At 41.3% G+C, this 14,332-nt stretch overlaps 1 protein-coding gene across 1 annotated transcript; it reads left to right on the plus strand.

Annotated features, from left to right (window-relative positions):
- Window positions 1-3,180: 3,180 nt before the first annotated feature.
- Window positions 3,181-6,622, plus strand: smtla (somatolactin alpha; the record flags this gene model as incomplete). The annotated part of the gene is made up of 4 exons (XM_079165889.1): window positions 3,181-3,387; window positions 4,656-4,769; window positions 6,070-6,249; window positions 6,428-6,622. The coding sequence occupies 4 exons, from the start codon at window positions 3,181-3,183 to the stop codon at window positions 6,620-6,622; spliced, it is 696 nt and encodes a 231-aa protein (XP_079022015.1).
- Window positions 6,623-14,332: the final 7,710 nt, after the last annotated feature.

A 14,332-nucleotide genomic window follows, 5' to 3' on the forward strand; every position in this document is an offset into this window, starting at 1 on the left:
AGAAGTTATTAAAGTCCCTTGAGGTCAGTAAGAAGCTTTTTACCTGGTGGCAGGGGGCCATCAGGGACCACCTGGGCACAGTGTTCTTCTTCTTCTGTTATTTGGGGGGGCAGCCAGTGTTAATGTGCACTACCGCCCCCTACTATGTTGGAATGTGGACTAAGCGATCTGCTTTTCCAAACAAACAGCATACAAAGCAGCCCCACTTACTGCACACTAAATTCTCTTGACGAGCCGAGTTTCTTTCAGATATTGGAATAACCTCCCTAACCTGATGTAAAATATTAATAATATTATTACTAACATTATCTCATATTAGATTCAGTTCTTCCTCCAAGATTTCCCTCTTCAATGTTTCTCGTTCTCTAGAGTACTTTCGGCATTGTAAAATTACATGCTCCACTGATCCCTCTACTTGATACTGTTAACACAATTCTGAGGGATGTTTGCTTTTTAAGTGCTGAGCCCATGTGTTCCCAGTCTATGGGTGCTTTTCAATATGCTAACTTGTCTCCTAAAATCCTGTCTTCACCTTCCTCTCCTTTTCGTCTCAGTCCGGCCCACGGGAGATGCGAGGAGGAGACACGAAGCCATGGCTGCTGCTAGGAGACTCTTGCTGCTGCAGTTCTCTGCCTTCTCCCTTGTTTGGTTGAGTATGTTGCTCTAAAGGAGCTGTATTCATCACGCACAGTGTTAATATGGCAGCAAACAACTATTGCCTATGTAAAGATATAGTGGAGAAATGTCTACCTGAGCAGAGTAAGAAGTTGCTCTCCCTCCGTGTGTTGTTATCTGAGCTTCGGCTTTGTTTACATTGCAAGACATGGCCATGCAATCTGGTAGAAAAAAATCACTCGAGCCGTGGTACAAATCATTAATCACAGGACATTTATTGTTGCAAGAAGGAGACAGAGTTGATTCACATGCAAAATATGCATCAAGGCCGCTCGGACATCTGTCTCCGAGTCTCTGATATTCATACTGAGTAAACAACATGCAGTGGGCATTTACGTCACAAAGGATAGCACATACGAATTCCCTTCATACAGTTACGCATCTGTACAACTGTAACAATTGGTTCTAGTACAAAGGTCACTTTTATCGTAATCGGAAGACGTCATGGAAGTATTGACTACAGGTTTGCAATCATTATCTAGGACAAGCAGTGCTGAAGTGTTCCTTAGTAGACTAAACAGCTGCTGAGACGTCTAGTGTCACAGAGGACACGGCCTTAACCGCTTACAGAGGACGCTTATGTTAAATGTGTCACATTCACTAATTATTGAATGCATAATGATTAGTCATTTAGATTTTTCCCGACACAATCTTTTGGTGCATGTTCGGTGCCCACTGGCTAGCTCACGGCCCCCCTGCTCTGCACTGCTCTCACACAGCAGTTACAGCTGATAATGCCGTTTACGACCAACAGTGCCCACTGTATTGGGTTTTGGTTTATTTTCATGCTCGGCCTCTTTTGATGTGTGCACAAAGCAGGTTTTGAAAAGTGTGGAGGCACAATTCATGCTTGCACTTACATTAATTACCTCAAATGTGAATGTATACAAAAAATTGGGTTAAACCTGTAAAAGGTTGGGCTACAAATACCCTTTTGGACGATATCCAAATCGGATTAGATTAAACAAAAATACTCTCACAACTATGTCCTGAGTCCTCTCGCATTCAATTGGATGTTTTATAAATTTACCAAAATACATTCCCTGTACATGTGAAAAGGATTTAACGAGATGTTTTTTTGGAGAGGTGTGCTTACCTTTTGAAAATTAGCTTAGCCAACAATGAGGTGGAAAAAGGAAAAGAGTGGAGGATTAAAGGAAAGGTGACAAGGAGAGAACATTGTTTCATGTGGAAAAGGTTGCCATATGTGACATGAGGCTTCAGGTGTCTTGAGGGTGGGTGGAAACAATCTCTTCAGTAACAAGACACGCATCAGCTGCCACGCTCTGATCTACTGTCTGCTTTTAGCTTATCCTTAAACATGCTTCACGGAGGACATGAACACCTGAGCCTCTTGAATGTTGCCCCTTGTATTGGGCCATGCAAAAAAAATTATATAAATAATACTTATATAAATGAATGGACTATTACCAGACAATTCATCCCCGTTAATCTTCCAATTTGATTACACTTACACAAGGACAGATTAAATAAGTAGTGCAGTGGGGGGGGTTGGGGGGGGGGCATTTAATGGAGCCTGTTTCAAGCAGACATGGATTACTACTAAACATGTGCTCCCTTCTGTGACAGCTAAACAGTCATTACAATTAGAAAAACATAACTTCTGGGTTGAGCTACTCACACACACCCGTGGTTTTCTGAGCAGAACGAGATATGAATGTCAAAATAAAAAGAAGATTTGAGGGTTTTTGTTAGATTCCCAAATCTCATTCATTCAGCCCCTTTTTGTTGCGTCTATTACAATTCTCTACACTTTCTTTTCTGCAGCCTTCTCTGCCCTGCATGTTGAAATTGACATGCTTACCTCACCTGAAAGGAGGGATTTTTCAGACCATTCCTAATTTTGAGCTTTTCTTTGATAAATCTAATCATTCTCAGTCTTCATTTGTGGATCATTGTGCAATGGTACCAGGATGCAGGTGGAAAATAAATGTACAAAACATATATTTGAATTCCTTTTTTTAAATCGGCTGATCCAGATTTCGTATTGACAAATATATTTGGATAAACCTCCAGGTCGTAACTTGAAATGGGGAACAATGATATTTCGGCCTAGCATGCCTGACTATAGTTACCATCTCGGCATTATGCATAAGATGAGAAATGCATTGCTTTGGGAAGATCAGTATCATTTTACAAGAACCTACGCAAGAACAAAATCACCTTTTCCTTTATTCATGGCCTGCTCAGGCTTTATAAAGAAAGTCAGCATAATAGAAAAGCTAGGAAGGACTTGAAGACTCACAGAATGCACTTGGTGTCAGGTAATCCATCGCACTTGAAGACAGAAAGACAGCATGCTTTGCACTCGTATTGACAGATATAAATTACACCAGTTTATTCAGTTCAGCAGTGATTTTGATTGATGAAACTGATAAGAAAAAGGTAAATCCGGTAGAACTACAGCTAACAATTTAGACATCTATGAGCAGGGTTTTGTGTTTTGTGCATGTTTGCGTGAGTGTTTATTACACCTGTGTGTGTATGTGTTTGTCTTCAGTCATGCAACGGGGTGTGTGGGCTGTATTGCTCTGGCCCAACCTGCTCACCGTAAGTATCCCACTAGACTGCAGAGAGGAGCCGGGTAGCCTCTCCCGCTGCCCTTCCATCTCCCAAGAGAAACTTTTAGACCGAGTCATCCAGCATGCTGAGCTCATCTACCGTGTCTCAGAAGAATCATGCTCTTTGTATGTGAGTAACACCGTCCACTTCCCTAAAATGAATCTTTGCACTTGCGTAATCTGTGGGGGGGGGGGGGGGTTACCGTGAAGGCATATATTTAGTGTTTGTATAGCCTCAGGAGAAACTGAATCACTCTTCACACTGAGCATCACTTGACAATAGAAAATGCTTTCATTGTGCCTAAAACGAGAGGATTCCACTGAAATGCAATCGAAGAAAATTCATGATATTCTTCTTCATTCAAGTTGGGCATGATGATTTCTTTTGTAATACTTTTCTGAAATGTGGAATCGGCATCTCGAAAAGCAGTGCTGTAATAATTCCAAGGCTACAGTGACAACAATGCAGAACTTTGCATGTGAGAAGCTGCATGATGTTTCCTTTGATATAGTACAAAAGAAATATAGATTGTCGTAAAAATGGAGGCATTCAAAGAGGACTAGAATGATGTTGTTTTCTCACGTGACAACTCTTTTTAATTAAAAAGACATTGCCGTACATTTCCCAAGCTATGTTATTTTTTATCACCGAATCTAGCGACACTAGGAATGAGTTCTACAATGAGAGCAAAATGACTTTTGGTTGGCCTTTTTCACAATACGCTGGACCAAAAGCACTGACACTTTCTGTTAGATACTCTGCGTTATTTGGTTTTGATTCTGACATGATCATCGCCTCGCTGCCAAGCTTCAAAGTAATCTTCTAGCTCTCCTCTGAGCCAAAGATGTTTTATTGAAGAAGCAGGCCTACAGTGGAGTAACACGAATGTGATAATGATATACTGCAGCAGCGAGAGCACAGGTTTTGCAGCCTGTTGAATCCCCTTCACTCTGCGGCTCGAGATCCAAAATGGCCTTTGAAATGGGATGATGTAGGACTTGTTACTGAGAAGACGCTGCATGCGGTCGACAGATGAGTACATGCTGCCGAACAAAATGAATCTCCGCTGTATCTCCGGTGGCCGAGATTGGTGAAGCTTCTGTCATTGTTTCCCTGTTTTCCTTTTTGTGTGTTCTTCTGTAGTTCTGTACCTGTGAGAACTGAAGGTTTTTCAAAACAATCAAAAATCAAGTGTTGTTTGCCTGTATTTTAACATATTGCCTTGTATCGGCAGGATTCCAAAAATTAACAGATTGCAATATGAGAGTTGAAAATGAATGGGTCAGTCAAAGCATTGTAACAGAAATATGTATGGGGGGGTTGTACGCGCATGCACTTTATGGTGTGTGTATTTTCATGTTTTTGTTTTTTTTCCACCATGCTTGTATGGTTTGTAGGAGGCCATGTTCATCCCGCTGCCATTGCAGTTCCAGAGGAACCAAGCTGGCTATGCCTGCATCAGCAAAACCTTACCCATGCCCAGCTCCAAAAATGAAATCCAACAGATATCTGTGAGTACATGGCCGCTGATTGCGACATCATTTATTTTTATTTCAATTTGGAAGGGCTTTGATCATAATCTGTTAACAATGTCAGTATGTGTGTGTGTGTGTGTGCAGCCACGATTTTTTTGTGCCAGTGAGTGTATGTGAGGCAGTTTCCTTGTCTGAGCAAAGGAAATACAAGTATAAGTTGTTGCTTGTGTCTATGGTTTTGTGTTTGTGTGTCTGTCTGTTTGCATCTGAGTAGAGTTGATAATTCTTGTGCATGGGCATTCGTGTTTGCAGGTGTTTGGGTGGTGTTAATGCAAGTCTGTTAACATACAGGGGTCTGCTCGCAAATCACTTTGAAGCTGCAGAGCCCAAGCTTTTCTTTTTTTAATAACAATGCTTAGTGTGAAAGTGAACCTCCCTCCCTTCTAAAGCTATTCCCCCGTCAGCTACTGAATTATGACTTATTTGCACTAATTACAATGAAAGGTCCTCCAATCTTTTAAATGTACTTGCCTGTATAATATTTCGTTTTTCTTTCGTCTTTGCCTGCTGAGGTTTTTTGAATACTGTCCGATGAGGCACGACCTTTTAGGCCAAATGTCAGTTTCATCAGTAGTGTGGAAACTCGATGGAACCACTTAGCGAAAGGCTGATGTGAACTGTAATCTGGTTAATGGGAAGTTTCACAATAATCCTCCTCCGGTTAACAAAGGCCAAGTATGTATGGCAAAAACAATATCTTTAAGGACCAAATTGTAGCTATATTGAAAGTACTGGTTGAAAGTTATGTCATCGCCATAATAGTAAATGTGATCTTTGAAACTGCATGTACTGCATATACTGTTAATAATTTATCCTCTGCCCTTTCTGCTGAAATATTGCCTGCTCTGCGGTTTAATGGCCATTTGTATGGTGGTCATTTGCACTTGCTTTGGAGTCGGCTATGCTTAGGGGAATTTAAGCAGGCTCAACTGCTTTACCCATGACATTTCAACCCACTGTTGTTGCTGAATGGTTTCTAGCTGTCGAGCCCTTGATCAAAAGCCATGCTGTTATTGAGGTCATCTGTCTTTTTTTTATCACTTCTGTTCCTTACTATCTTACAATAATTGTGAAGGACACATGGCTGCTATTCATCAAAGACATACTGTACATGTTCCCACAAAGACATGAACAGAGAAGAGTCAGCTACTGCAGCTCTGTCATGTTTTGTAATGTATTCTTGTCTTTGTGTCTAAGGACGTGTTTTTGTACCTGTTTGAAATTGAATTAGCTAATTCATTCAGTTCTTTCAATACTTCACCTGTGTTCCCTGCAGGACAAATGGCTGCTCCACTCTGTGCTGCTGCTGGTCCAGTCGTGGATCGAGCCTTTGGTCTATCTGCAGACCTCACTGGATCGCTACGATACCGCTCCCGACATGCTTCTCAACAAGACTAAGCGGGTGTCTGAGAAACTGAGGAGTCTGGAGCAAGGGGTGGTGGCCCTCATCGAGAAGGTGCGCTGAATCTTGATTACTGTTATACAACTAGTTTCATTTGTTTCATTTACTGCAAATAAAAGCTTTGGATCCTAGAAATTGACTCCCCTCTTTCACTTTAAAACCTAAACAAAACACACCTTTTATCCTTGTTTTGTATTTCTTATACTTCATGTTTCCAAATGTTGCCATGCAGATGTTGGATGAGGGGATGCTGACCTCAAACCACAGCGAGCAAGGCCTCTTCCAGTATGACGTGCAGCCGGAGATGCTGGAATCTGTAATGAGGGACTATACCATACTCAGCTGCTTCAAGAAAGACGCCCATAAGATGGAGGCTTTCCTCAAGCTCCTCAAGTGTCGACAAACTGACAAATACAACTGCTCATAAGACATGAAGTGCAGCTTTTCAATAACACAGTTTAAATAATGAATTCCTGAGGTTCGAAGCCGCGCACTCGTAGATATGACCATGCCTTAGGCGATACAGCCTTGCTTGCGAAGAGGTACATTTTTTATTGATTGTTTTGGAATACCTTCACACAAAACTCAGTAGGTGTAATGCTGTGCCCTTTCTACAGCATACTGCATTTTATATTTCCCTGCTCAGTTGTTATTTTAACCTGGCAAAGGCAACAGAGGGCAAACTCCCAAAAGATTATTTGCGTGTCGAGCTGTCAAAAAAATCTGCATATCCCGCCATTGATTTCCATTTCCTTTGTTCTTAACTAGAGTTTGTATTCCTTGCTGGTTCTTGCAGTGTTTTGATTATTTTCACGGCCCCCAGAGTATTCAGCGAGACGGTTTCACTTCTGCATTAGTGAAATGAAACACTTTCACCGGAGACGGCAGTCAAACAGAGAGCAATCACTACTTTAAAAAAAACAAACACACATTTTGATTGGTGCAAGAGAGTATGAGGGAGACAGAGAGAGAACAAATAACAGCTAAAATGAGAAGTAAGACTTATCTGAAGTTTTTGTTCCAATACAGGTTTGGGTTTCCTGAATATTCATAAAAGAACCAGATATATTTCTATGCCTAAATGTGCCTAATGTAACCTGAATGTAAGAGAATATGTTTGTTATTTACCTTATGATCAGGGGAGATACTTTTTGCATTTTAATTGTTTGATTTTCTGAATATGTTTTGCAGAATGCAAACACATTTTTTTTTTCTACTCTCATGTGTAAATAGAAAAAGCCCAATGTGCCATCAGAGACTTTCTAGTGAACTGCTGTTGATTTAAGACGCTAATAAAGCAAATTGTAGATTAAAGAAGTTAAAAAAAACATTGGTTTGGATTTGATTTATTTGTGTGAGCGAGTGAGTGAGTTCCACATCTTTATTCCATTCGTGATTCCATAAATGGGGTGAAGTTCATCTTGTCAAGGTTAAATCAAGTGCCATTTGCGTGTTCTCAATTCTGCCCTTTCCACCCCAATCACAAGAGGGCAGTAGTGCTCTTTCACAAAGGTTATATTAATCACTATATTGTCTACTCAAACCGTTCATTTTATGGCATCTTGTATTTCCAAATAAGCTAAAATGTAATGGATCGGGTAGGAAAAAGTTCAATTTATGCATGTTTCCAATTTAATTAGTGAGGAGGCAAGCAGCAACTTTTATTACAAATGCCAATTCCTCTTTGATTTTATTTAGATATATAAGAAGAACATTGTGCGGTAATTGTAATGGAGTGCAGTATTCACATATAAATCATTGTTGAAGGTTTGATATGAATAACAACATACTGTCAGAGATCTCTTGATCCATGTGATCCCAGCAGCCGAAATAAAGCACCTGCAGTAGTTATCCCACTTACACTTAATAGGCTTGAAATTGGCAGGCTGCTTTGCACTTTCCTGTTTATATCTGCCAACACACCATGAGACAGGGAAACAATAAAAGAGGCTGTCGCCACAAGCATTATTTTTTTTTATTTTTTCCACCGATCTCAGGTTTCTTCTTCACTTTTTCACTCTCTTGAGTGTCCTGAATCGTCTTCCCCTTCCATCCTTTGGAACAATATCAGAACATGTAAATCAGCCTTGTGGTTGCCACGGTGAGTCGGGTGTCAGCGTAGAGAGGTGGTGTCATGTGGTGTGGGTGGATGTTGGGGCAGGATGTGGTAGGGGGGCCTAGTGTCAGCAATGTCAGGTTCAGCTTCCTGTGGCCTAATCACTTCAGTATGGGGGCTTGGAGGAGATTTGGGTAGCCTCTGTTCTGCTCTGCAGGGCTGCAGCTTCACAGCCCCAACCTTCTAGAGCAACCCTCGTCTTCCATCGTTTGGTTGCTGACAACACGCAAGCAATCATAGCCGAGGTAAAGTCCCGTGCCCCCACCCACTTCTCAAGCTTTGAGGCCATAAATATTAAAGATTGGCTATAAGTAGTGAGAGAAGGGAGGGGATCAGAGGAGGGAGAGAAAGATGTTAGGGAGTGGAAGGGGAAAGAAGGACACAGGGATGAAGGGAGGGGTGTGGGGCCCGGGTGATTTCACAGTCTAACTATTATAACCTGAGGAAAGGAAATCTAGACTGCTGGGATGCATAAGTGGAGCAGAGGAGGCAGACAGAAAAGGAGAGGGAGAGGAAAGGAGCAGGAAATGTAAAGAAAATGGACTGAGAGACGGAGGCAAAGAGAGGTAAAGAGGGCAGTTGTTCTTTTTTTTTCCTCCCTCAGTGAGTGATGTGAAATTTGTCAATCAAATAGAGAGAAAAGAATAGAGCAGAAATGAGAGAGTTGGACAGAACCAGAATGACTGGAAAAGAGTCTGAGCACAGCTCAGCAGTGTGACATGCGGGGAAGTAGGTTGGATCGAGAGAGAACATGGATGGCTGGAAGGCACAGCTAGAGGAGTTAGGTTGGGAAGTGTTGGCTTGATATGAAACTGAGACTCAAAGTACGAAGTCCTTGAGCCTCCACTGACTCGGCTGGCTCCCACACTGTTGTTTTGCTTTCATTTATGGCTCAAAACGACAGCTTGGAAAGACCTGAAACAGTCTCTCAGCCCCTCTGTGATCTCCCACACTGAAAAACCGTGTAGCTCTGTGCCTTTCCTTCCCCCTCGCTTTCTGTGCTTTAATGACATATTTAGGCTGCAGCAAAGAAACTTGTCACTTAAAGAGTTTTTATGTTTGCTTATGCAAAAGGTAGAAAAAGGGGGCATGAGCAGAGGTGAGAGGGGAAGAACGGTCTTTCTTTTGCACCCAACTTCTGACAAGCCAGGCTGCTGCTTTTGCGATATACAGACATTTTTATCATACCACTGCAAACCAGAGGGAATGTGTTTGGGCCATGAATGTGTTTGAGCCATCAAAGAATGGCATAAGGTGTCGAACAGAGCCAACCAACCAATCCTGAGCACAGTACACCCGAAGCTACATCATGCACAGCTGTCAGCGGTTGCATACGTCTGTATGCTAATCTATAAGTCTAGCATGTCTGTTGGACAAGTGACACGTCCAAACCTCTGGATGGCCAACCTCACTTCACCCTCGGCCTCTCCTCTGGCTGCCCTGACGAGGCATCTCTTCGAAAGCTGCGTGGCGACGCGAGTGAGGTCAAGAGGTCACAGGGATCAAGCCCCTAACCCTAACTGTTCCAATATGCGAAAAGATGTCTTGTTTTAACAACAGCGAGCTCAGGTTTCACCCAGGTCACACAATGTTAAAGTGGGCAAAATTAAAAGCCGTGATAACAACTGAAATATGCCGAAAACCTAAATATTCCCATTAAGCTGGGACACACATACATAGGAATTTTGGGATTTTAATTTTGCATATTCATATTTCTAATAATTACAACCGTAAGAGAGAGTTCAGAGATAATCAGACAGAATTTCGCTCAAGTGGAACTCTTTGGTGTTGTGTCTTTGTTTACCAACTGTTAAATCAATGCCCTGCTATCTTAAAGCTTCCCGTTCAGTGGCTTTTACGGTCGTTGCTATTATGTATCCTGCATGTGATGCAGACACAAAAAGAGATAATGCCTCAACGTGCGGCTGTGATTAATAAGGGAATATGCTAGCTGTGGTGAAAAAAGCCCTGCGGGGCGTCTCTTGAACACCACCGGGGAAATGGACGATTGCCTCAGAGACTGTGAGGAAACAGGCTGATGCTATGTGAACTCAGCAGGGAAGCGGCCATCAATCCTCCTAAACTGAAGCTCACGCTGCAGAAGGGAATTACGGTTGTGTTGTCCAGCGCATTCCAGAGCTGTGAAACAATGGAGACAAACAGGGGGAAACATCAGAGATGTCGGAAGAGAAGGAGCAACAAATCTGCTTCCAGTGAGGTTTGCGGTGTTGTTTTGTGTATTTATTGTTTAGGTATTAGGTACCTTTCCCTTCCTGGGTGCCGCCCCGGTACCACCACACAACACAATATCACTGCAACACACATTTGTGACAGTGGGACAAACAGACAATGGATGAACTCAAATGCAAGACTAGAAGACAGAGAGCAGGTAAAAATGGAAATATTTACTTTGCAGCAAAGGTTCAGTACACAGGAAAGCAGTCCAGAATAAGGCAAAGGTATCCAAAACCACTAAGCTGAGGCAGAGTCAAAGAACACAAAAGAAATGCCTATACCAAAAGCAACATATAGGAAGGGCTGTAATGCTAGACTAGGCAATACTACGACAAACAGGCACAGACAAAGGGGAGCACACAGTCTAAATGAAATGAGGGTGATAATGAAGGTCAGGTGAAAACTTTCAGGGTGGGGTAGGTAATCACACAGGCAGGAAACACACAAGAGAAGGAAGTGAAGCTGCCTGAAATGAGACACAAAGATGATTGTACCAAAATAAATATCTGCTGGGTATTGCAATGCACAGCATTGTATGTGGATTTTTAGCTTAAGGCTTAAAGTCTACTAGGTGGTAGCTACTTGTCTAGTAGCTGATAGCTAGTACTATATGTTAGAACATTTCAAATATTATCTTTCCAAAATTATGCAAATTGAAGTGTGGCAACAATAGTTCTATGACACAGCCTACCATTTCAGTTTCAGTTCAAGTTCCTCACGGAAAACAAAGTCTTTGTCAACTAATGGTTTGATGACTTAATGAAGATTAAAATGTCATAATGCTTTTGTCGATTGAAACTAAACAAAAATGTTCTTTCAGTGACTAAGACAAGACTTAACATGTCATTTTAGTATGAGAAGAAATATATATATAATGCATATTATCTCCATACACCCACTACTCTTTGTTAATATTCCTCAATAAGAAATGACATATGATTTCTCAAGTTTTCAGCCACACATAGAAGAAACACGGTGTTCATCTTCATTGTACACATTGCACATTGTACTGTATGTTTTATGTCATTTTATGAATGAAAGCAGCTATTGTAAGTCTATTCTGGCTTCTTCAGAAGAAAAGCTGATTGTGGAGAAGTTTATGGTTTCAGTCATAACGCATCAAGATGCTGCCACTCACTTCCACTCGTCAGCTTACTGTGGATATAATGACAGACAAAGAAAAACATCTTAGATGACTGTATCTAAACCGGCGGCTGTGGAACAAACGCCCTCACTTCAGGAAAGCAAAAAATGAAGAAGGCGGACAGATGCCAAAAGAAGCTGAGCTTAAATCAATGCAATTTCCTCCCTTCTCGTCTCTGGCCAGAAGGACCTTTTAGAGTTTTCCACCACTTTTGCTTTTTTTTTGTAAGAAATTCTTTCTGCTTTGAGATATACTGTAAATCACAACGCACATGGAGGGGCTGAGCTAGTAAGAGAAAGGGAAGGTTGTGGAAGGTTAGATATTTGTCTTTCTGCCAGTATGCGTCTGCTTATGTTTTTCTTAGATCAAGTCACAGGCCTAAAAATCTAGAGCATTTCCTTCACTTCAGGAAGCGCTTTCATAACTTCAAATATAATAATTTCCTTTTTGGAAAGACGCCGGGGATTATCCATGTGTATTTGGCTTTCATTTATCTGTTTTCTTCCCCTGAAAGAAAAGGATTAGAGAAAAAAAGGGGGAGCTCACAGATAGTAAATGGTTGGACCTCTGGCCTCTGATCCTAAATGGGTTTTGATAGGTGTGGTGAATTCAGTTTCGGCTCAGGGGTTATGATTAACCGCCTCTCTGGTTTGGCTCCAGGAAAAGCAGCACTCACATCCTTTGCCTATTTTCCTGTTTGTCTTGCCTTCCCTTGGTGGCAGCAAAACTGAATGTTTAATGTATGCAGGAGGAAACCCTCACTCTGACGAATGGCACTCTAAAGAGGAGAGACTGATGTTGGAGTGTCAGGCATTTCAAATAAATTGAAGTATATTGATGAGAATATGAGAGATTTATTGTGGTAGACGTTAACCAATTATTGAGAAGTGTCGTTAAGACTCAGGTATAAGTTTAGAATCTCCTTTACCACTACAGTGTGTAGCAACATTAAGACCATTTAAATAATTAAGAAGAAGTTTAGTTGAGGTTTGATGGCACCCTGGTGCAAAAAGAAGGAATATTTTCTTTCAACATAGCTTTTTTGGGTGTTGTTGTGGATGGACAATGACTTCACACTGCGGGTAGTTTTTTTTTAATGTTTAACATTCAATATTGGAACACTGATACTGTGCTTTTGTTAAATTTGCATGAGGCAGTGTTTTCTGCTGACACAACCACCAGGAGAATGGGCTACCATCACATTATAATATTGATGTTGCAAACTTGTTGCGTGTTAAATTAAATATAAATAATAATATTAAATTGAGAAAACGTACTCTATTGTTTGAAAGCAGTACTAATATTGAAGGTCAGGCGGGGATTTGCTTAAGGCTACTACAGTAAATGGAGATGAGTTTCAGTTTAGCAGCTTTGGCAACATTTGAAGCACATCCAACATTTATTGCTTTCTAAATGCAACAGGCTGTATGCATTGACTTGATCCAACCACCGCAGATGATGCTTTAAATTACAGTGTTTACTTGCTGTGGTCCCCCATACTCTACCCCCAAATGTGTGGCTTCCTCCAATGCCCTTCACAGCTGACCAACCGTTTATGTAGTTCTGAACCACGATTCGATTTTCATGTGGTATTTGGTGAAGACTGAGGTCAGATACCATTTGACAATAATAGAGGAAGAGTGATTATATATGGTCCGAAGGCAGCAGATTTAGGAATAGAGACATTACGTCAGGTTATGTCATGGCAGCGAAGGGTAGTGTTGAAGCACAAGAATCATTAGAAGAATCATTAGAAGAGAAGAGTTTGGCAGGTGCACATGCGCCAAGGTTTGTGCAGGCTTAGTTTGAGGCTTCATCAACAATGTATTGAAAACGTTGAATATTTTTATGACAACTGAAAGGTGAAGGTTAATTTAACCACCTGCAGTCGTACATTTTAAAAGCTGTGAATTAATTCATATCACACACCTGTCATATTCTACTGTCATGAATTAAGCTGCCTTTGTTTGCCACCGACACTTCATGGTGTCTGTCATATGGCATATTAATAAGGACACAACACCTCTGAAAGAAAGTGTGCCAGATGTTTCTTGCTGTGTGAGAACTCACAAGACACATCTGGATCCTTAAAGAAACGCTAAGAGTACCTTGTGAGAGTATATTCAAACCAGACCTGGCAACAGTTTACATCTGATTGGATTCTGAACTTACTGGATATCTGTGGCTTGTCTTGTCTGGAAAGAGAAGCACAGGGAATAGGGCCAGGCTGCAGTGAGGTGCAGGGTTATGATTGTGAAAGCTTTTGTGTGGGCATGTGGACCGGGTGTAAAAGAGGTACACCGCAGTGTGTTTTTGTACATGTGCCTGATTAACGTCTGACTGTAAATCAGACAGGGAGTGGAACTGGTGATGGCAGTTTGTGAAGCCACACTACACATCTAAACTCAGCAGCTGCTTCAGTCTCACTGCAGTCTAAGACATTTGGATACCTTTTAACAAAAATTTAATCCAGTGATTTTTGTACATGGACACGATTTCTTTCTTTTTTTTGTCTTTTATAACTAATTTAATTTGTTAATATCTTTCGTGCCTGCACCAAGTCAGTCGGACCGACATTACGCAATAAAAGTACCGCTAAGTTTAGGCAACAGTATCAAGTTAGGTTCTGGAAAAATATCGTG

The sequence above is a fragment of the Pholis gunnellus genome (genome assembly GCF_910591455.1).
Source record: "Pholis gunnellus genome assembly, chromosome: 9".
Taxonomy (NCBI): domain Eukaryota; kingdom Metazoa; phylum Chordata; class Actinopteri; order Perciformes; family Pholidae; genus Pholis; species Pholis gunnellus.